This window comes from Colletotrichum scovillei, assembly GCF_011075155.1.
Source record: "Colletotrichum scovillei strain TJNH1 chromosome Unknown Contig00006, whole genome shotgun sequence".
In the NCBI taxonomy this organism is placed as follows: domain Eukaryota; kingdom Fungi; phylum Ascomycota; class Sordariomycetes; order Glomerellales; family Glomerellaceae; genus Colletotrichum; species Colletotrichum scovillei.
The window spans coordinates 2,986,895-3,007,707 of record NW_023336264.1 but is presented as its reverse complement, the minus strand read 5'-3'; the positions used below and the strand labels follow the sequence as shown (position 1 = coordinate 3,007,707).

Sequence of the window (20,813 nt, the reverse complement as noted above, 5' to 3'; positions counted from 1 at the left end):
TAGGTACCTAAGTACCCTGTGTGCTACCTTGCCAGATACTTACGGTAGCTATGGGCCTCCGAGGTGCGGATACACTCCGCAGTGGATAAGATAATGGAAGTTGCGTTAGCGAACGGCAGCGCGACCAAACATCAAGAAACTCATACTACCCATCTTGTCCCAGCGCAGAGTCGCACATGCGCCCCGACTTTCCCAGAACACATCACCGCCGAAACTACTGATCCTTTCCCAGCTGTGCATCTACCAAAGCGAGCGTAGAAGTATGCTCGTACGAACGGCCAGGTCGAGATCAAAGAGCCCGGCTTAATCCGCCTAGCGTCTTACTCCACGACAGCGACAACCTCGAATCTGCCCGCAACTTTATTGCCAGCATCGCCAACATGGACGGTCGCGTAATACGAGGCGTTCAGCGCGCCGCACTTGAGCAATGGTCCGAATTCATCGCCAAGAGTCTGGCTCACCGCATAGATCCCGAGAAGTTCGAATCCTATGTTCCGTTTCTCCAAGCAAAGCATCCGTTGCCGCCAGTTGCCGTCGCCGATCTCTTCTTACGACCGCAACCTCACAATCACGAGAGCCTCGACCCCCGAGTCCCACGCTACCTCCAGGTCCTCTCTAGCCTGAACTATATCGATACGCCTTCTATACTTAAAGCTTTGTACAAGTATTCGACCTCTCGTGGCCACTCCCGAGAAGCTGGACAATTGCCCAATGACGAAAACCAAACAACAAGCTTCCCGCGATGGGAGAGCTCGTATGCGGCCGAGGAGGTCATGTTCTACAGGCTCACCAAGTCTGTAGCACAAGGAACCGCAATACAAAACACAGGGACAGGCCTTGAGATCGCCAATGTCATGGCCAAATGGATTGCGCTCTTCACCGACGCCGCTACAGCCTTCACGGTCGATGTTATGGGGCAGCTTCACAATAGCCAGGTGAGAGAAGAAATGGAATCGGCGCGTGCCGCATTCGTAGCTTTGCTTCTCGGGGTGTGCGAAAACCAGGTTGTTCTCAAGGCTCTGAGTAAACCCGAAGCCCAAGGTAGGCGCTTAGCTACTGCTACAATGACTTCGCGTTTAGCTAATCTTGAACAAGAAATCAGAAAGGCATTGTCCGAAAGCCTCGCCAACTTCGTCCCAACCATCATGCAAAGTGCTGGCCCTATCGCGACCCGTCTCGATATGTTCCGGACGAGTACGCTAGCAGGCTTTGAGCCAGTCGACGAGCAGAAGAACAAGTCGAATGCCGAGATCGAGGACTTGTTTGACTCTACGGTAGCATTGGAGAACTTTGTAGTGTCTGAGCTACCGATAGTCAACTCGAGGGCTGGTCTTTACATATACTTGAATGCTGCAGTAAGTTGACTGAAGCTGCGCTCTGGTAGAGGTGCTGACAGGAAGCGCAATAGCTAGTTGGCCGGCCATTGATCGATGATCTAGCCATCTTCAACTACTTGAACAATAGATACCAGGTATGACTTTTTTTGTCTGCGCAGACACAACGCGCACACCAACTGACGTCCGCAGGGCGATGTACAATCAACAACTGTTGACCTCATCCTGGTCTCGTTCGACATACTTGCCAATGCCGCCTCCCGCAATGAAGGGAATCAAGCGGCACATCTCTTGCGCTCATTCCTCATGAACAAATTACCGATTCTGATTGAAAGTCTAAGCAAGCATATGTACGGCCCAGTGAATGCAGAATACTGCATCACGGAAGCTCTCAGCCGCGTCGATACGACCACCTTTCCCACTCTATCATCAATGTTCGATGAAACCAGAAGCAACAACCCCTTCACAGACTCAGTTCGGGAAGACTTTTGCTGGGCTTGTTGTCTCCACGGCCTATTGCGGGAAAGCAGTATTGAAACTCTCCTTGGAGAAACACCATATTCATCCCTCCCAGCAAGCGGGAGATACGTCAAAGAAAATCTCGTCGCAGAATGTCTTGCAGATCCGGAGAGAATGCAGGCTCTGATTGGGGAGCTAGACAGCAAAGAGGGAAACGCCGGCGCCGTGTGCCAAGCTTTGACAGAGGTCAGTCTTCCGTACCTATCAACGCAGTCTAATGCTGACCTTTAGCAGGTGATGGGGCAGCTTTGCAGGAATAAGGAGACAATGTCCCTGAAACTATTGTGCAGTCAATTGGCGCAAAAGCCATTGTCTCTCGATGTCATGCTAATGTTCGAGAAACCTGCAACGATTCTTCACCCTTTGTGCGACCTTCTGGACAACTGGAAGTACGATGAGGACCAAGGAGAGTATCAACCCGTGTACGAGGAGTTTGGCTCAATCCTGCTTCTCGTTATGGCTTTCGCATTTCGATACGGTCTTTCGGCATCAGATATGGGGATCATATCCTCTGACTCTTTTGTAGCAAGACTGCTCGGCCACGGCCACCAGAGTCGGTCCTTGGAAGAGTTATCAGACCAAGAAAAGGGCCATTTGGATGGGTGGATTCACGGCCTCTTTGACTCGGAAGCGGGCGGACTAGGCGATGAGCTGATGTCGTCCTGCCCGCCTCAAGACTTCTACTTACTAGTGTCGACTCTGTTTCATAACATCGTTCTAGCGTTCAGTACAGGACACTTGGCCGAAGAGAGCCTCAGAGGAGGCATTGAATGTAGGAGCTTTGGGAAGTCTGACTCAGAGTTGCGCTGACATATTTACAGATCTTGTCGATACGTTCCTTCTGCCATCCCTCGTCGTTGCCATCACGTCTCTTGCCAACTCCTTGTGGGTTGAGCGTCCTGACTGCCAAAAGGCGATTGTCAGGGTACTCAACTCTGTTTTGGCACCAACATCTATATCCAATGAAGCGCAAGCCATGCTCTCTTCTGTGATGAACATAGTTGCTAAGCCGCTGGAGCATTCCCTCAGGGCATACCAACGATCAGACCCAAAGAGTCAAGAGGTTGAACCACTTTTAAAAGCAATCAAAGATAGTATCCCACTTTCCAGGAGAACGGGAGCCGCCGACCACCAAGAACTGGACGCTTGGTCAATGGGAGGATTCTCTAATTCTATCCGACAGACGCTACAGCAATTGGTGCAGTGGAGCATTCACCCAACAATGGACAGGATGCCTCCCGCGTACACCCATCGACAGATGTTGGTGGCGATGAAACTTCTCGGTGCAAAACGCTTGCTGCAGCTCCTTTACGAAGACATCAGACAACAAACAGAAACAGGAAGCGGGAGCATCATTTACGATGTGGCAACAGCATTAGTCTGCGCGCCCGACGTGGTGAACACGCCGTCGAATCCGATCAACTTTATCGACAATTCGGGCAATGTACCGGCTCCCATCCAGAGGAAGCTTACTCTGCGAGAGGTTCTGAAGTCAGATGCCGAGGAGTGTAAAAAGCTGCAGAAGGTCGACATGAACCTGGCCGAAATTGTTGTGAGGCTGTACCGCAAGGTAGAGACTCAGATGGCTGTATCCCAGGCTGAGGTTATCCAAGCAGACACCATGCTGCAGACCGATCTCGGTCTGAGCTTAGACGCTGGCGCAGGCTCACTCGATGATGCCATGGCTGCTGCAGCTGCCAATGTTGCGCAAGGCGACGGAATGTCTGTGGACAACGTTAGTCTCGATCTGGGCCTAGGAGGTGTTGGCGGTGATCTTGGCCTCGGAGGCTCGTCGAACAATGGTGGAGGGTCACTGGATCTTGGTGCCGACGACCTCTTCAGTGGCCTCGGTGCTGGTGACGATTTCCAATGGGACAACATGGACCTGTCTTAGTGGACCTATCTTAGCACGGGGGGCATGTTCTCTTGAAATAATAGGCCTGCGGCAGGATCTCGTTGGTATACATGGAACTACAAAGGATCAACGACGAGGCCTTGGCCTCACAGGATAGTACGGCACATTGTATCAGATACCATCAAAAAGTATTTCCCAAATTCATCCACTTCTTGGTTCGTTCACTTGGCCTCCGGCCAGCTACCAATAATGAACTGTGAGTTGCACATATTTGTAAGCTCCCAATCCTCGGCTCCCATCTCAGCCTTCATCGCTACGTCTCCCCGGTCTCCGCACAAGCCTCCGATGAACATGGTGGCCATGAAATGATCATCCGTGGCATGCGCCTCGCGGTACATGGGATGCTTCATCAAGCTCGTCACCTTGCGCCTCAAGAGCGGCCCGCCGCACGGCTTCTTGCCGCGGATGGCCTTGCCGTAGACGGCCTGGTCGGTGGGGACGTCCTCCTCGTACGCGGGACAAAAGGCATCAATGACCTCCTGGCGGAAGTCTAGCGCCCAGGGCTCCGGGGGCGTAGGCTGGGCAAAGTTGTCGCGGAACTTGAGCATGGGCGCCCAGTTGTTCCGGTAGAGGTTATGGACGGAGCCGCCGGAACCGATGAAGAGCGTCTTGTGCTTGGCGGCTCTCAGGGGCCGCAGGGCGGCGCCGACGGCGACGTGGAAGTGCGGGTCGTAGAAGTCGTTCATGGAGATGAGCGTCGTCGGCGGGCAGCCGGCGGGGAACATGCGGATGAGGACGAGATAGGTGTCGTGGATCCAGTCAAAGGTCGGGTCTGTCTTGGCGGGGATGCCGGCGGCGGCGAGGTGCTGCTGGATTGTGGGAATGTAGTCGAGGTCTGGGTTTAGTTTGTAGGGGTGGTATTTCTGAGGGTTGACGTAGGCGACTGGTGACTTTGCGGGCGTTGGGTGGGCTGAGATGAGGACCTCGCCGGGGGCGTTTGTGGCCCAGTGGGCTCCCTGGTGGTCGTTGTGAGTTGAGGTTGCTCTCATGAGATGGTAGGGAGAGGAACCTGCTTACCATCATGACAATGTGTTCAATACCCTGGGCGAGGGCTTCATCGCCGCACTTCTTCCAGTACGTGGCCGAGTTGCTCTCCTCGCCGAGCATCATTGTTGATCCATGCGCGAACAGGAATACGGGGTTCATTGGTCCCTCATCTTTGGATCCCACCGCCATGATCTGATTGCTATCTGGGTTCTCAACTCGTTCGTCTGAGCTGTTCGAAGTAAGGCAAGCGAGTAATGCAAGCGAGTAATGAAATATCTACGCAGCAGAGTATGGGTCACGAAGATGAGCAACAGTCGAAAGCCGCCTTGTTAGTACTCGGAAGCTGACAAGACTTAAGATACTGAGAGATGGTTATCTTTCGCCTGTGTAAGTAATCGGCTGGTGGAGGGTAGTTTTTGCCGCCAAAGTTCGTTAGGAAGTCGATTCGAACGGCCCCATTTACGGAAACTGGTCTGAGGACGATAAAACGTTCCATTGTCGAGGACGCCTTGGTGGCCTGCCCGAGCTTGGAGTAGGTGGTGTTGGCGCTGTAGTGTCGGAGAATCAGCGGGACCAAGACCTGGGGTAAAGCTGGGGCCGATGGGGCCGAGGCGGGCACTCAAGAGTCACTCCACTTCCCGAGCCGAACCCGAGCCGGGGAAAGTTGCCGAATACTGTTTGTTAAGGTAAAGGTAGGCAAGTGGTGTGTTCGAGACTCTGACAGGCGTAACAGGGTTCAACCTCAGTCTGTTTTCCAACTATTGAATTCCTCAACGACACTTCTTGGTTTCCCTAGTCGTATTTGCAGTAAATGACTAAGCGGTATGAGTCCGGGAATGAGATGATTCAATAGCCTGATCTGTCGACCACTCGCAATATGCCAAGAAGAGTATTATGGAGAAGATTGAATGTGGTAGAGTAGCATGCATGTAAACCTGAGGTATATGATATGATATGATACATATTGAGAGTTACGACTGTCCTCCGGCGTAGGACCATGGTTTAACCCCTCAGCTTCAGCGCATAATCAAATACCCGTCTTCCGCCAATCCATGTGCCGTATGCAAGACTCGGAAGTACAACGCTCATGATCAGACCGGCACCCAGCACGAACCCTTGCTCGAAGAAACCCAGTCTGCTATTGCCTGGCTGGTTTGTCGGGCGCAGCGGTGCGACAGCCAGGGCATGCAGATTCTGGGCGGTGATGGTGCCGGAGCTGGTGAGGAGCTGCTCCAGTTTCGCGAGCGCGCCGGCGGGCTTCTCGACGAACTGCGGCCGGGCTACGGAGAACATTTCTCTATTGTAGCGGAATTCAAAGGCTGCTTCGTGGGAGAGCGGTGCTGCCGGGCCGAGGAGGAGGTTCGAGGGGATCTGGTTGATGAGGGAGACGTGGGCGGGGAGAAATTGGGAGAGATACTTTGCTGCATCAGGGCTGGCGAAGAGATAAGCGGCTAAGAGAGGGTTCCTATTCAAATTAGCACAGAACCCTGACGTGACTGATGAGTTTTAACTCACTCGAATTCGTGAGTGTAGATAGAGTCTACAAGACCAGAAGAGGTCGTGATAGGCAGAAAGCGCCCACTAATCTTGATATTCAAGAGGGAGGCATTCCTGATTGAATCAGCATCTTCTTCAACTACAAGAGAGTGAGATCCCAACTTACTTGTCTTGTATATCAACCAGCTTGAAGTCCTTGGACCCAAAGCTCGAGGCAAGTCTCTTGTCCTCAGCCTCCTGCACTGCCTTCCTCGTTGCGTCGCTGGCGCTGTCGCTCGCACGCTTTACTGTAGTCTCGCGGGCAAACGCGAGCGAGGCGTACTTCGAGCACGCCTCAAAGAACTCCTTCTTTACAAACTCATTGACGAGAACTAAGTCTGGCGCATAAGGCGACTGGCCGCCAAAGCTGAAGCGCGCCGCCGTGATAGCCTTGGCGGCGGCCTCAATGTCGGCTGTTCGGTCAACTATAGCAACGGTGCGAGCGCCATTGGCGGAAATGAGATGGTTTGCGCGACTAGCGTTCGGGGTCGCTGTGTTGGCTTGGTCTACCAGGATTGCCTGTGACAGCAATGTTTCGTCTGTGATCTTCTTGGTGATGCAGAAGGCATTCTGATTGAGGGCGCGCGTAAGGACGTTGCGGAGAACGGAATCTAGCTGCGACAACGTATCTTCGAGCTGTAGGCCTTCCTGTCAGCTTCTAATACAAGTGAGACGGTGTTTCAAACGATCAGGCGTACCTCGAGAACAACGACAGAGCCGGCAGCCAGGGCCGCAGCAAGTGGACTCAGAATTGAGAAGAGCCTGGTGTAAGTGGTCGGCCGAATGATCACCAGTCCGGCACCGGTCCTTCTGCTCGTGTTGTCCTTGCCGTGAGCAACCAGATACTCGGCCTCAATCTCCTTCGAGAAGTTTAGAGACTCGTAAAAATGTCGCACAGCTTCCAGCGCGAGGAAGTGCTCGGCCTCGATCTCTGTCTTTGATGCGCCGGTGTCCTTCTCCTGGGCGGCAGTCAGGGCCGCGGACTCTTTGCGCAGCTCGTTGTGGAGGCTGATGAGGTTATCCTGGCGGAAGCGAATGACTTCGGCGCGCCCGTCGACGAGCGTTACGAGCAACTTCTCTACAGCAGGATTCATTGCGGTGATATTTTGGAGAAGTTCGGGAAGAGGACAAGCACTCGTTGGCAGGTGGAGGATAGAGCGACTCGATTACAACGAAAAGTTGAAGTTTTCGATGATGGAATAATGTGCTATCTACATGACCTGAGCTCGCTATACGCAAGTTCATATCGGAATCATGGGCAGATCCGATGAACTCGGCAAGCTCAAACATCTGTCCGCGGACCGTAACATTCGTTTGAGCTAGGCCCCGGCTTGTTGGAGGGGCGGAATGTGGAGGCCAGGGGTGCTAGTCGTTTCTCGACATTCGTTGCTTGCGGGTTGACTAGGGTCTGGTAGGCGGCAGCCCCCAAACCGACGCTTGCTACAGGTCTCATTGGTTCTCTCCGCACTTCCGACGCAGGCGTATCCGCAGGTGCATGGTAAGGTTGATCGGGTGGCGCGGGTCCTTGGGAAGGGACGGGTCGACGGTCGGCATATTGAAGCGGTGCCCTGCCTCCTCGTGTTGAATTTCTGAGATAGGCATCTCCAATTCTCCAAGGCCATCTCTACCATTTCTTGTTGAAGTTGTCTAAACTTCGATAAATTTCGCTTGTTCATCATCTCACCACACACATACGCGAAGCCAATAAGCAAGATCATCATGTCGGCAACTGTCACTGAGAACCCCGTCACGACGACGATCCAACGAGACTACCTCCACGATTACCAGATTCGTCTCACTGGAGGCGTCGAGGAAGCCTTCGCGAGAGGCAATGCGGATGCTCCATCGCCAGCAGCAGTGAACCCGCCCGGGTGGTACGACCAGCACCGCCAGGTCCCTCCATACAGGCCGGCGAACACGCATATGGATATAGCAGACAGGCCATGGGGGTCAAATGGCATCGAGTCGGCCTTTGTGTTTGTCATGTTGAATGGGTGTTGGCTCCAAGGGGTGAGTGGAATGCGCACTCGTCGTTCGCAGCGCATGCAAAATGGGTTAAGGTGAGCATGCTGACATGAGTCCATCAGGTTACCAACTGGCTCTGGAGGTCGACGGGTGGAAGAGTCAATAAGGATATTTTCAGGTTCAAGGTCGGTGGTGAGTTTTGATGCGCTGGTTGTGAGATTCTGAGTGAGTAGTGTGTGGCCTTAAAGGCATGGTGGTGGCGAATGGCATCTACTCTGTGTTCAATACATTCAATGACAGCAATCTATTTTCTATGTCTGCCAGGTATCATAAACCTCTAAATCTCTCCTTTGATTGACTTCATTGAATGGTGGCCTGGGGCAGGGAACCTGGTGTTTGCGATGAGTATCATCTCATTTGCCTTACCGTACCTTAAGGTACCTAAAGGATCATAATACGAATAGTCCGTACCGAGACGAGGTAGAAACAATACCGTGCTAGCTCCGCTCGTTGGGGTCAGCCCCTCCCCCACCGTTCCGCCCGTGCGCAACAAACGCCATACACGGAGGCGGCGGCGGCAGCGATGAGGAGTAAAGGCAGAGTGAGTACCACCCGAAGTAGATTGATGTGTGGGAGGAGGGGTCCGGTCATAGAAGCATCTTGCATCATCCGCTTCATTCATCTCATCGTCGGTGAAAGAGTTCAACTGCCCAGTCCCGCCCACCCAATTGCAATAAAACCAAGGAACGCCCCTCCAAGACTTGACATCTCATTCGACTGAACGCCAATCACCCCTAGTCTGAGACTCATAGGCAAACATTGAGCTTCAATCACCATGTCTGTCAAGACCCCTCCCATCAAAGACCTGCTCGAGGTCACCGAGGACCAGGAGAATGGCCTCACCTTTATGAAGAACGTCTCCATCCCGCTCAAGGACTCGCCGCTCCCCATCCGCGCGAACGTCTACCTCCCGCTCACTTCGGACAAGGCCGCACGTTACCCTGTGCTGGTGACCTACGGACCGTATGGCAAAGATATCCCCTATGCCAAATTTTACCCCAAGTCGTTCAGCGAGGTTGCCCCAGATCAGAGATCCAAATACTCGGCCTGGGAGACGCCCGATCCGGTCTTCTGGACGAGCCAGGGATATGCCATAGTTCGAGCCGACGAGCGAGGACTGGGCCAGAGCCCAGGACTGTTGGATACCATGAGCCGTGGCACGAGCGAGTGCTTCTTTGACGTGGTTGAGTGGGCTGCAGATCAGCCCTGGTCTAACGGCAAGGTCGGTCTGTTGGGTATCTCGTATTACGCTGGTGCGTTGTCCCTCTTCTCATACTATTAGCCGAGACCACTGACTCACCTACTATTCCCAGGTTCTCAATGGCGCGTTGCCGCTCGGCGGCCCAAGGGTCTTGCGGCTATCATTCCTTGGGAGGGTATGTCCGACTACTACCGCGACCGCTGCCGTCACGGCGGCATCCACTCTAATAAGTTTATCGGCTTCTGGTGGAATCGCCAGGTACTGGTCAATCAATATGGCAGGAAAGATAGATCCAAGCTGGACTTCCCTCCAGATGGTCCTGGGGCCAGAGGCCAGGAGGATACCATTGAGGGCGACCTGCCAGAAGACGTCCTGGTAGCCAACCGCCAAGACCAGACGAAGGACAACGAAGCCAACCGCTTCCGCGACGATGACTACTACGCAAGCAAAGAATACAAGCTCGAGGACATTGAGGTTCCTGTTCTGAGCGTAGCCAACTGGGGTGGCATCCTCCTTCACCTGAGAGGCAACGTGCAGGGTTACCTCGGAGCAGGCTCCCAGCTCAAGTACTTGCGCTTCATCACTGGCCGTCACGATCTCCCATTTTACTACCCCGAGGAAGTGGAGCTACAAAAGAGTTTCCTCGATGCATTCTTGAAGGGTGAAGATAAAGTCGGTTGGAGCACGCCTGGCAAGGTGCCTCCCGTGACGCTTACTCTGCGAAAGGGCAACGTCGGATTCAACGACGCTGAGAAGGAGAAGGCGTATCCCAAGAGAGAGGAAGCTGCCTGGCCAATTCCGCGAACTGATTACACCAACTTCTATCTGACGCCTGACCTTGGTCTAACGACAAATGGCTCCGGCCAGGATTCCAAGACTGTCTCATATAAGGCTTTGGGTTCCCTGGAGAACCCTCAAGTCGTTTCCTTCACGTCCGCTCCCTTTGAGCAAGAGACGGAGATCACAGGCCACGTCACGGCCCATCTCAACGTCTCGGTGACGCCCGACAACTCGGGAAACGAAACCGATATCGACCTCTTCGTGACCCTGCGCCACATCGACCCATCGGGCCAGGAAGTCTTTTACACCGGGACAGCTGGCGACCCTGTGCCGCTCGTCAAGGGCTGGCTGCGTGTAAGCAATCGCAAGGTGCACGACGAGAGCCCCAGGCACAAGTCCTGGTTGCCGCATAGAGAGTACCTTTCCACAGACGTCCTGCCAGTCAAGGCTGGAGAGGTCTACGGCGTAGACGTCGAGGTCTGGCCGACAAATGTCGTTGTCGACAAGGGCGGTAAGATCGTCTTCGAGGTTAGCAGCGGCGACACCCAGGGCAGCGGAATTTTCCAGCACTGCTCAGAAGTTGACCGGTAAGTTCACATTTGCCCAATTCTTTCTCAGAGGTCTTTAGACTAACGACTCCTCTATTCAGGCCTGCATCCAAATTTTCAGGATTGAACAACATTCATTTCGGCCAAGGCCTTGAGAACTATGTCACTCTACCCGTAATTCCTCAGAAGTAGAGAAAATTGAAGCCAGGTGCTGAGTTGTAGTACCGGTGTGTCTCACTCTCTATCATCAGCTGTGCCGAGCTTGCAAGTTGATTTGGGCTCCGAGTCGCTTAGCCGAGCCTCCTACGTACCTTTGGTGGGCCGGAGTTAAAATCCGGGGCCGGTGGGGGTGGGGGAGAGCGGGGGCGCCGAGGCTGGTGGTAACTACCTTAGCAAAGAGACATTTGAGCTCCAAGAGCTTCATCGCGCACGTGTAAAAGGAATGCAGCCTGCTGCGATACAATCAGAACCTCTCTATAGCCAAATAAAACCTCATAAAGCCAATCATTGATACCAATCTCCCTGCCAGCATGAGATTCTCCGAGCATTTCTCCCTTGCCAACATTCCGTACGGAATCGCCAGTGACGCGAACCATGCAAAAGGCGTAGTCACGAGAGTGGGGGACTTGGTCGTCTTCCTCTCTGACCTTGATCTCACAAATCCCGCGGATATCAAGTCCGCTTTGTCTCAGGTCTGGCCATTTGTCCCTCTTAGTCACTTGTGAACACTAACAGCCTCAAAGCCGACCCTTAATGCCCTGGCGGCAGTAGGGAAGACCGAGCTCGGGATCCTCCGAAAGAACATTCAACAAACCCTTTCCGACGAATCGACTCTGTCTGAACACGGCGTACCGATCGCTGAGGTTCAGCTACACTTGCCAATCAAAGTAGACGGCTTCACCGATTTCTCGTGCTCCAAAGAACATCTTTTGAATGCGTCAGAGGCAGTCGTGGGCAAGGCCTCCATGCCACCCGCAGCACCATACCTCCCTATCGGCTACAGTGGTCGGCCTTCTTCGATTGTACTTTCGGGGACGAATATCACGCGGCCGTACGGGCAATATCGTGACGGAAACAGTATTGGTTTCGGTCCCTCCAGAGCGCTCGATTACGAGCTGGAGGTGGCTTGCATTATTGGGAAGCCGACGCAGCTTGGAGACCGCGTAGCTGTGACGGATGCCGACGAGCACATATTTGGTCTCGTTCTGCTGAACGACTGGAGTGGTGAGTCCCGACTTTCCTTGCAAGACATTCTTGCGATGCTAATGGAAGACAGCTCGCGATATCCAAGGATTTGAGATGAGTCCGCTGGGACCGATGAATGGCAAGTCATTCGGAACGTCCGTCAGTCCGTGGGGTAAGTCAGACTTTACTCTGTCTCAAACGTAAAGAATGCTTGCTAACTTCGTTGAAGTGATCACACTCGAAGCACTCGAACCTTTTGCAACACAACCTCCTCCGAAGGATATACCCTCGCAGCCATACTTGTTGGACAACAAGGAAAAATCGAGTTACAACATCGCCTTGAAGGCCGAAGTAGTAACTGGCGACGGGGCTACGACGGTGTGTAAGGCGCAGCTCAGCTGGATGTACTGGACGTTCCGCGACCTCGTGGCCCAGCAAACAATCAATGGATGTAATCTCAACACTGGCGATATTCTGGCGACGGGGACGGTGTCGGGAGCCGGCGATGACGAGCACGGGTGTCTGCTAGAGATGACCAAGGGCGGCAAGGTCGGTTGGAAGACGTCCACTGGTCAGGACAGGACGTATTTGCAGGACGGAGACGGCGTGCGCATCAGCGGGCAAGCTGGGGATGGCGTGGGGTTTGGTGACTGCGTGGGGTTCATCGGGGCCGCTCGGCCGTTTGGAACAGCACAGGTCCATTTGTGAAGCGACAATGGGTCGTTGGCAAGAATGAGGAGCCTCGGAACTTGAACGAGTAAGGCAGGGCTGGAGTGCAGATAGGGCGAAGGGAGCCGGTGTCCAGGGGAGCTCCAGGCTTGATTCACTATTACGCAGCAAAAGGCCTCGACTCGAGGTCTCTTCCATGGAGGACTGACGTCGGCTTACAGCCCGAAAGGAAAGAGCTTAGGCATCTATCTGCCTTACATATTACTCCGTTGGTGCGCGTGTATCGAAGTGAAACTGCGGCAGCAGATTTGAGCGGCTCGGAGAACGGGAAGTTGATGAATTGAACTGCTCCGAGCCTTCGGCATTGGGCTTCCGCGGAACCTCCCTGTAAAGGGTCCTTCTCTGGGCCTAGGCCATATTACCTACATAACCGTACTGTCTATACATAGCCTTCAGATCTTACCAAGGCTAAGGGGATTTCCCCCAAAGCCCCCCTCGCCCCCCCACGTTTTGTTGGAGTCTTTGGGGATGAAGGATGGGGGATTGGAGGCGCATAGACCTACCGCGGTCCGCGCTATGCCAATAGACGGAGAATTGCCATGCATCAAGAGGACCGCGGCAGGAGGGAAAAAAAAAAAAAAACGCGACTGTGCCTAAAAGGATTGAATAGGTAAGTCTTACCCCAATGGTCCACCTTTCATCAGTCACTTCAATGACTGTGTGTTCAGTAAACGCACGTCCCATCGCGGTTGATTTCAAGATTCAGCAACTTCTTGGACCTCTGTTTGGCTGTCGGCAAGTTCGGAGCGGGTCCGGGATCCACTTGTCCGAGGTTTATGCGCACGAATCGATGGCAATCGGAGGAACGGGCTCGTTGGCTCTCGTATCCTGGTCCCCGTCACTTGTGTCAAATGTCCCGGTCGCGTCCGATTTCATGTGGGAGTGAAAGGCAGATTAAACCCTTTTGAAGCGATCAGATGGTCCAATCGTGGTCATTTGCGCAAACCGCACTTCACCGCAGCTGTCTCTACGTATCACTGCATAGGTATCTCGCGTAGAGGTTACGTAGAACAGCTTCCAACGTACTTCGCTGTGTTACCTTAGTGAAGGTTCATGAGAAAGACAATAGGTACTTTTCAAAGTAATCGACTTAGGCACCTGCTATTGCTGATCTCGAGTACGGAGTATAGGCCAGTAGAGTACGTAGTAAGTAGAAGAAGGTAGCGAAGAGGAAAAGAAAAGATTGGACAGAGTTCGAGGCTACAGCTCTGCAGAGAGCGCAGACTCGGGACGGCGGCAGCTACGACAGGCGTGGCCGAGGCGGTCAGAACCCCGAGAGCGAGCTTAAGCAAGCACGCGGACGGTGCAGCGCAAATGGTGCACATGTGCGTCCCGGCTGGTCCAGTGTCTGCATGTGCATGTGGCATTTGTATGTTCGATGGCGCTCTCCTTCACCAGCCAAGGCTCCTCCTACCTTACCTAAGGTACCCACTCCCGGGATACAATCGGCGATAAACCCTGCTGATGTCTTATCGGATTTCTTATCGGACCAATCTGCAGGGGTTTTAGAAGGGGTCAACAATGATCCGGCGCCTGTTCCTGACTCTCGCGTGCAAGGAAGAAAAAAAAATTTACGCCAGATGGCTGGCGATTCCGAAAAACGGGCACCAACCTTGGAATTGACTCAGGTTCTCCCGCTGTTCCTGGCCTTGTCTATGATACCTCTTGTCTTCTGCAGTATGTCTCTGACCTGATGCGATCCATCTGACTTCGTCATGAGGAACCCATGGTGCCTCTACCCAGGTTGTTCAAGGTATCCGTATCCGTACATAGGGCCCAAAGTCAAGTTCCATCTCTCCCAACCTAAGACCTACAAACCATTCCAAGTTTCCTGCATGCTACCTCTTGCCGCGTGCAACACCCAAAAAAGAAAAAGTGCCTATTGTCACTAGTTCCCGGCTGCAGCAAGAAAGCCTTTTCCTGCTTCGTGTGTGTGACGAACTTCCCCAGATTATACCCCCTTCTGCCGGCCTGGCCTTTTACCCTTTGCTCCTTCCCCCTTCTTCTGCTCCTTGTCTGCTCTGCCCACTCCCATCTGTCCCCCTTGTAATATTCAGGGCATAATACCGTAGGACCAGCAAGGACCAATACTGGAGAGGAAAGCACCAAGTGCCAAACGGCTCCTTCCCCATCTCCAGCTAGGCCCACGTCGGCTAAAGGCCAATCTCATCGCGTCCGCACCTGCCACCAGACTCCGTCGCGCAAGCGGCAAGAGCATCCAGGTCCACTCAACCCACAACCCACTCGAGGGCCACAGTCACCTCACCTCACCGAGCGTACCTTCTCCTCTTCTCCTACACAGGGCCCAGGAAGCGACAGCTCTCGAACCATTTCTCCTGTGCGCTTGCACTCCAACAAACCTTTCACCCTCCACACAAGCTCAATTGCAGAAGCCGCCCAAGATGAGCAAAGCAGCTGCCGTTAAGGAGGCTGTCAAGGAGAGCCTCCTTGGCGCCGAGGAGCCCGTCCAGCTGTCTGCGCAGACAAAGGCGAGATTCGTTGCCAATGCTGTCAAGGATGAGGTGTCAGGAGAGCTCTACATGGGCCCCGATGAGTTCACCAAGGCCGTTGCGCCCGAGGATGAAGACTTCGTAAGTCCGGTTTTCCACTCTCACCTCATTCTGCTCTTCCAATTTGTCGCTGCTGCGGGAGCACAACCCAGCTCCGATATCCCTCCGATGAACCGACCACTCGATCCATTTTACTGACTCTAAATTCAATGCCACAGCACAAAATCAAGCGCGAACAGTACGGAATTCTGTTCGGCATCGCCGACCGTAAGGGTTCCGGCAAGATTACCCTCTCCGAGTGGGCCGCCTTTGAGAACCTCCTGATCAAGCCCGACGCCGAGTACGAGATCGCCTTCCGCCTCTTCGACGTCGATAGAACCGGCAATGTCAAGTACGAGGACTTCAGAAAGCTCTATGAGCTCAACAAGGGCCCCGACAGCATTCCTTTTGACTGGGAGTGCGAATGGGCCAAGTTGTATATTGGCAGCAAGAAGAAGCGCCACCACATGGACTACCCTCAATTCTCCCAGATGCTGCGTGGTCTGCAGGGCGAGCGCATCCGCCAGGCTTTCCAGCTGTTCGATAAGGATGGTGATGGATTCATTGACCCCGAGGACTTTGAGCGCATCATTCGCGAGACTTCCAAGCACAAGCTCTCTGACCACCTTCTCGAGAACCTGTCGACTCTTTGCAACATCTCGCTTGGAAGCAAGGTTTCCTACGCCAACGTTCGCGCCTTCCAGAACATGATTAAGGAGATTGATCTGGTTGAGCTCATTGTGCGCCGTGCTTGCGCCAAGAGTTCTGACGGCAAGATCACAAGAACGGAATTCCTCAACCAAGCTGCCAAGATCACTCGCTTTTCCCTCTTCACCCCCATGGAAGCCGACATTCTCTTCCACTTCGCCAGCCTTGACGAGCCCTCTGGTCGCCTTGGCCTCGGCGACTTTGCCAAGGTCCTCGACCCATCGTGGAGAAACGCTGCCTACGAGGCCGACGATGCTGCTTCGCAAGTTCTTGCCAAGAGCGCCGGAGCTTCCAAGGCCGTTCTCGCATCGATCCTCGAATCCGCATACAACTTTGGTCTTGGTAGTTTGGCAGGTGCCTTCGGAGCGTTCATGGTCTACCCCATTGACCTTGTCAAGACCCGTCTCCAGAACCAAAGAAGCGCCAGACCGGGAGAAAGATTGTATAAGAACTCGATCGATTGCTTCCAGAAGGTGTGGAGGAACGAGGGACCCCGAGGCCTCTACTCGGGTGTTGTGCCCCAGCTCATTGGTGTTGCGCCAGAGAAGGCCATTAAGCTGACGGTGAACGACCTTGTGCGTACATACTTTACCAACAAGGAGGGCAAGATCTGGACTGGCCATGAAATTCTTGCTGGTGGTACTGCTGGTGCATGCCAAGTTGTAAGTTCACTTTCTCCTTCACTACAGTATAGTGTAACCTGGAAGCAAGTGACAGAAGCTAACATTGTTTTTCAAAGGTCTTCACAAACCCCCTCGAGATTGTCAAGATTCGTCTCCAGGTCCAGGGCGAGGTCGCCAAGACTGTCGAGGGTGCCCCCAAGAGGTCGGCTATGTGGATTGTGCGCAACTTGGGTCTCGTTGGTCTCTACAAGGGTGCCTCCGCGTGCTTGTTGCGTGATGTTCCCTTCTCGGCCATCTACTTCCCTACTTACAGCCACTTGAAGAAGGATCTCTTTGGCGAGTCTCCGACTAAGAAGCTGGGAGTTGTTCAGCTGCTTACCGCTGGTGCCATTGCTGGTATGCCCGCTGCCTACCTCACCACCCCCTGCGACGTCATCAAGACTCGTCTTCAGGTCGAGGCTCGCAAGGGCGAGGCCACCTACACTGGTCTCCGTCATGCTGCCAAGACTATCTGGAAGGAGGAGGGCTTCCGCGCCTTCTTCAAGGGCGGCCCTGCCAGAATCTTCCGTTCTTCCCCGCAGTTCGGTTTCACTCTCGCCGCTTACGAGGTTCTGCAGAACGTCATCCCCTATCCTGGCAAGCCTGAGAGCTCAAAGGTCCACACCGGTGTTGGCGATGCCATCTCTACCCTGAAGGAAAAGCTCGACACTAGCCCCTTTGCCCGCAGCCGCAACGCCCTCAAAATCATCTTGGACATTGATGAAGACTTTGGAAAGGTCAAGGTCCCTAGCCAGGAGAGTTGGAAGAAGCTTCCTGCCTTCATGCAGACGAACGGAAACACCTCTTCATGAGCACTTGGAACGGATTGGAATAGCCAGAGAGAGCCTCGATGCTTGTCTGGATGAGAAACAAAGAACCCAGAGTCACAAATGGGAAGAAATCGCATATACGGCTGGGGAATACAAAAGTTCTAGAAGAATGAATCAAAGACAGCGATGACGACACCCTTTTTCTCAAAGCGAGTCATTCAAGAAGAAGCTATGTGAGAGGGATGCTTCTCTTCGATCACGGCAGAGAGATGAAGGTTGAGAGATTTGCATATCCCCTCGACGGCGTTCAAGGGCAGGCATACAAAGGGATTCGTTGCAATTCCTCAATTTTATACTTTTTTCAGTTTTGTTCATTTTGTGTCTTGTAGAAGCCTTTTTTTTTTTCCTTCTGAAAGAAGTTTCTCCTTGGTGTTGCTGTAACGTGAGTTGGTGTCGTTGCGTCTCGACTCTGAGAGGGTCGCATGTCATGGATACAATGTGTAAGGTACAGACCGTAGTGGTAGAATTCTTAGATCTGCTAGAGTTCCAGCTTAGACTATCTAGAAGTTCTTCAGACGGCCTCTGTTCACACTGAGATGTCTTGAGAAGTGGTCAGAATGCCAACCTGCCAAGCTTGAGCGTCTGAGCAAAGCCAGCAAAGCATTGAGCTAGATGACCTACAAGGCTTCCGTTTTTTTCCTAGTGTACTGGATAAAATTTCAAGTATATTCCAAGCCATATGTGTCCATATGTGACGAGTCTCCTCTACTCTAGTCTAGTCTTTGATGCTCCTCATCGTCCGCACGGAGGAGCGAATCTCTCTCGTCAGCCTTGCCGTCAGAGCCGCGATACAGGACGTAGTGCTGGGTCATGAAGACCAAGTCGTACACCATGGAAACGTTGCCCAGCGCGAACTTGACAGGGTTACCGGTGATGCCGGACCAGTCGCGTTGCAGGTAGGAGTCGATTGCCTGCTGCGCAACAGAGAGGAGGCCGCCGGAGAAGTCGAGCAGGATCTGCCAGATGGACCAGCCCTTTGTGGACTTGTTGCGGTAGTTTGTAATGACCTGTGGGGTGTACTTGATGAGGGTGATGACGAGCTTGACGTAGGACACGGCGTAGACAACGTCAAGGGCGCACCAGCTCGTGACGGGGTCGCCGTCACCCGGGGCGGACGCGACGATGAGGCCGACAACGGCGACGCCCACGATGCAGCCCGAGGCGATGCCCGAGATGAAGCGGCTAGGGTTCGTGCCCGGCGCGGGGGTGAAGCCCCAGAGCTTGGGCACGTACTGCGAGGTGGTTATGCAGGAGAGGAGTAGGGCGTGGGCGGCGAAGGTGATGTCGTTGAAGGCGACTGTCGGGGTGAGGCCGTGGTTGCGCGCGGCGTACTGGGCACGGACGACGGGGGAGTAGTAGAAGGCGGCGTTGGAGACAAAGTAGGCGAGGAAGCCTGCGAGTCGGAGTGTCAACGCTGCACTTGAAGAGTGTCTCCTGTGTCCTACGTGGTGTTCTGGGTTCTTCTTACCTAGGCAGTTGATCAAGGGAAAGTCGACCGTTGTACCGGCCGTGGTTTTCCTGTGGAAGTTGAGGAGAGGCTGCGGGTAGAAGGAGCCGGACCAGCAGAGAAAGTAAATCCAGCCAAAGACAGCGGATAGGAAGGGGAGAAACTCGAACGCCATTTTGACTATAGCTATCGAAAGCGAGGTTGAGCGGAATTTGCTGAACTTAGTGAGATGCCCGAACCCTGTTCTTTGAGCTTTCTTTCGTTCCCTTCTCACCGGCACCTTTCGTCGAGGTATGCAGTCAGCAAACCTCCAGTCGTTGGGTTCGTATGCTGTAGGAGGGAGTTTTGTGCGCTGCGACTGGAGGGGAAGGTCGCAAGAAAGTTGCAAATGAGCTGTTCGCCTGGTGCACAGGATTGCGACATGAGACCGACCGTATGGGGGTTAGCGTCTTTGCTGCGCTATTTCGGCGCAGGTACCGACAGGCCAGCGATCCCGAGGTCAGCGGCCCCACCAGCACCGTAAAAAGGGCCCAACGGAAATCACTCTGGGCGGCGGGGTGCGGCCCAAGTGACCAGGAGGCCGGTAACAAGGTTGCTATGATAGGCGGAGCCAAGAGCCCTCATCCATTCTAATCATCGTCCCTGTGATCCACTACTGCTGGATGTCAGGGGACCCGTCACCCGTGGAGGAGCAGGTGCGAGCGCGGAGCGGAGTCCAGTGTTGTCACCGCGGGGTGAGATGTCGCCATTGACGTCTGCCCGACCGCCACAGTAATGAGGTCCGGGGGATGTTTGCTGCGTGCTGGTTAGGAAAGCTCGAACCGTATAGATGCTGTATGAGCCGGCAACTCCAGGTCCTATGGAAAGACTCAATCTCGTGCGACCGAAGCTTCCTGATACATGGGAGTCTGTTGGTTGCACAATGCCTTGGACTGGACAGGAGTGTCGAGAAATCTGAACTCCTAGCATTGGCAGCTGAGATACTACAAGCCCCCAAAAGCATGCAATGAAACTCACGGGATTTGACTTTGAGATGGCCTCGTCCCGACAAGACTAAGGTCTTTGCTGCCCTCGAGTTCACCGCCGCGGCGCATCACACCCTCGAGCCAGCCCACATAGTCCTCAAACCCTGTGATGCTCCCATAGACCCTGACAGTCTTGACGGCCCGAACCCCCTCAAACACCCGCAGCGCACCATGGTCCGCACTCTGGAAGGCGGCCTGCCACACCTCGATGATGAGCTCATCCACGCCGTTGAAGGCTGCCGTCGCGGCCGCGGCATCAAATGCCAGGTCGCAGTCTAGCCGCAGCCGGATGTGGAAGCGGCGGATGCGCGGGAGCACGGAGCGCTCCCGGACGGGCGAGTACCACGGCCGTAGACGCGGAAAGGAGGCGAGAAGTTTGGTGTGCGCGAGGAATACATTGCTGCCGTAGAGAATGGGCGTCCCCTCTCTATGGATTTGCCGGTTTGTGGAAAGAATTGCGGGATGGAGCCGTGCTTGTGGCGAAGACGGGCCGACTCTATCTAGGGGAGGGTGGATGAGAAGGAGAAGGGCGTAGATGTCGAGACGAATTTCGCAAGGTAGGTCTAGGAAGAAGCATCTCGGCGAGGCCATTTTTGAGTGTCTCAATACGGTTTGATTAGAAATTGCTCCTCTGAGCTATGCAAGCGAACAGAGATGAGGTGGTCATATCAGAACATGTAGTTCAAGTCACTTGTGCAGGGCGGAGGGAGAGTGGTGGTGGCTTTATCAATTTCAGGATAAGATCCCTAGCGGCTTATTCCCGCAGCCATGGAAGCTACCTAAGTAACATCTCTATTGGCGATTTCATCAGGGGAGATAAGAGACGGCCGTTT

At 53.9% G+C, this 20,813-nt stretch overlaps 9 protein-coding genes across 9 annotated transcripts; 5 read left to right on the top strand and 4 right to left on the bottom strand.

Moving 5' to 3' along the window:
• Positions 1-155: 155 nt before the first annotated feature.
• On the top strand, positions 156-3,871 carry HER10_EVM0011884 (mediator complex subunit Med5). Its single transcript, XM_035481297.1, has 6 exons — positions 156-1,041; positions 1,096-1,355; positions 1,409-1,471; positions 1,527-2,039; positions 2,088-2,625; positions 2,675-3,871. Exons 1-6 carry the CDS (start codon positions 381-383, stop codon positions 3,745-3,747), a joined length of 3,108 nt encoding a protein of 1,035 aa, XP_035333428.1. The 5' UTR covers positions 156-380; the 3' UTR covers positions 3,748-3,871.
• A 58-nt stretch (positions 3,872-3,929) lies between these two features.
• Positions 3,930-5,150, bottom strand: HER10_EVM0009420 (uncharacterized protein; the record flags this gene model as incomplete). The annotated part of the gene is made up of 2 exons (XM_035478908.1): positions 4,786-5,150; positions 3,930-4,724 (listed from the first exon to the last, which is right to left on the bottom strand). The coding sequence occupies exons 1-2, from the start codon at positions 4,942-4,944 to the stop codon at positions 3,930-3,932; spliced, it is 954 nt and encodes a 317-aa protein (XP_035333111.1). The 5' UTR covers positions 4,945-5,150.
• A 607-nt stretch (positions 5,151-5,757) lies between these two features.
• On the bottom strand, positions 5,758-7,385 carry HER10_EVM0007851 (uncharacterized protein; the record flags this gene model as incomplete). The annotated part of the gene is made up of 4 exons (XM_035477393.1): positions 5,758-6,220; positions 6,271-6,366; positions 6,419-6,927; positions 6,990-7,385. The coding sequence occupies 4 exons, from the start codon at positions 7,383-7,385 to the stop codon at positions 5,758-5,760; spliced, it is 1,464 nt and encodes a 487-aa protein (XP_035332936.1).
• Positions 7,386-7,908: 523 nt separating this feature from the next.
• Positions 7,909-8,602, top strand: HER10_EVM0009264 (uncharacterized protein). The gene is made up of 2 exons (XM_035478755.1): positions 7,909-8,301; positions 8,379-8,602. Exons 1-2 carry the CDS (start codon positions 8,011-8,013, stop codon positions 8,457-8,459), a joined length of 372 nt encoding a protein of 123 aa, XP_035333093.1. The 5' UTR covers positions 7,909-8,010; the 3' UTR covers positions 8,460-8,602.
• A 489-nt stretch (positions 8,603-9,091) lies between these two features.
• On the top strand, positions 9,092-11,037 carry HER10_EVM0009284 (X-Pro dipeptidyl-peptidase C-terminal non-catalytic domain-containing protein; the record flags this gene model as incomplete). Its single annotated transcript, XM_035478775.1, has 3 exons — positions 9,092-9,569; positions 9,630-10,884; positions 10,947-11,037. 3 exons carry the CDS (start codon positions 9,092-9,094, stop codon positions 11,035-11,037), a joined length of 1,824 nt encoding a protein of 607 aa, XP_035333095.1.
• Positions 11,038-11,375: 338 nt separating this feature from the next.
• Positions 11,376-12,891, top strand: HER10_EVM0011847 (fumarylacetoacetase; the record flags this gene model as incomplete). The annotated part of the gene is made up of 4 exons (XM_035481264.1): positions 11,376-11,537; positions 11,589-12,069; positions 12,122-12,202; positions 12,260-12,891. The coding sequence occupies 4 exons, from the start codon at positions 11,376-11,378 to the stop codon at positions 12,736-12,738; spliced, it is 1,203 nt and encodes a 400-aa protein (XP_035333425.1). The 3' UTR covers positions 12,739-12,891.
• Positions 12,892-14,583: 1,692 nt separating this feature from the next.
• On the top strand, positions 14,584-18,998 carry HER10_EVM0002036 (uncharacterized protein). The gene is made up of 3 exons (XM_035471765.1): positions 14,584-15,350; positions 15,488-16,678; positions 16,756-18,998. The coding sequence occupies exons 1-3, from the start codon at positions 15,162-15,164 to the stop codon at positions 17,488-17,490; spliced, it is 2,115 nt and encodes a 704-aa protein (XP_035332232.1). The 5' UTR covers positions 14,584-15,161; the 3' UTR covers positions 17,491-18,998.
• On the bottom strand, positions 18,219-19,130 carry HER10_EVM0010154 (lysosomal cystine transporter; the record flags this gene model as incomplete). Its single annotated transcript, XM_035479623.1, has 2 exons — positions 18,219-18,901; positions 18,977-19,130. 2 exons carry the CDS (start codon positions 19,128-19,130, stop codon positions 18,219-18,221), a joined length of 837 nt encoding a protein of 278 aa, XP_035333206.1.
• Positions 19,131-19,968: 838 nt separating this feature from the next.
• On the bottom strand, positions 19,969-20,571 carry HER10_EVM0010073 (uncharacterized protein; the record flags this gene model as incomplete). Its single annotated transcript, XM_035479543.1, has 1 exon — positions 19,969-20,571. The coding sequence occupies one exon, from the start codon at positions 20,569-20,571 to the stop codon at positions 19,969-19,971; it is 603 nt and encodes a 200-aa protein (XP_035333195.1).
• Between the last annotated feature and the right edge of the window lie 242 nt (positions 20,572-20,813).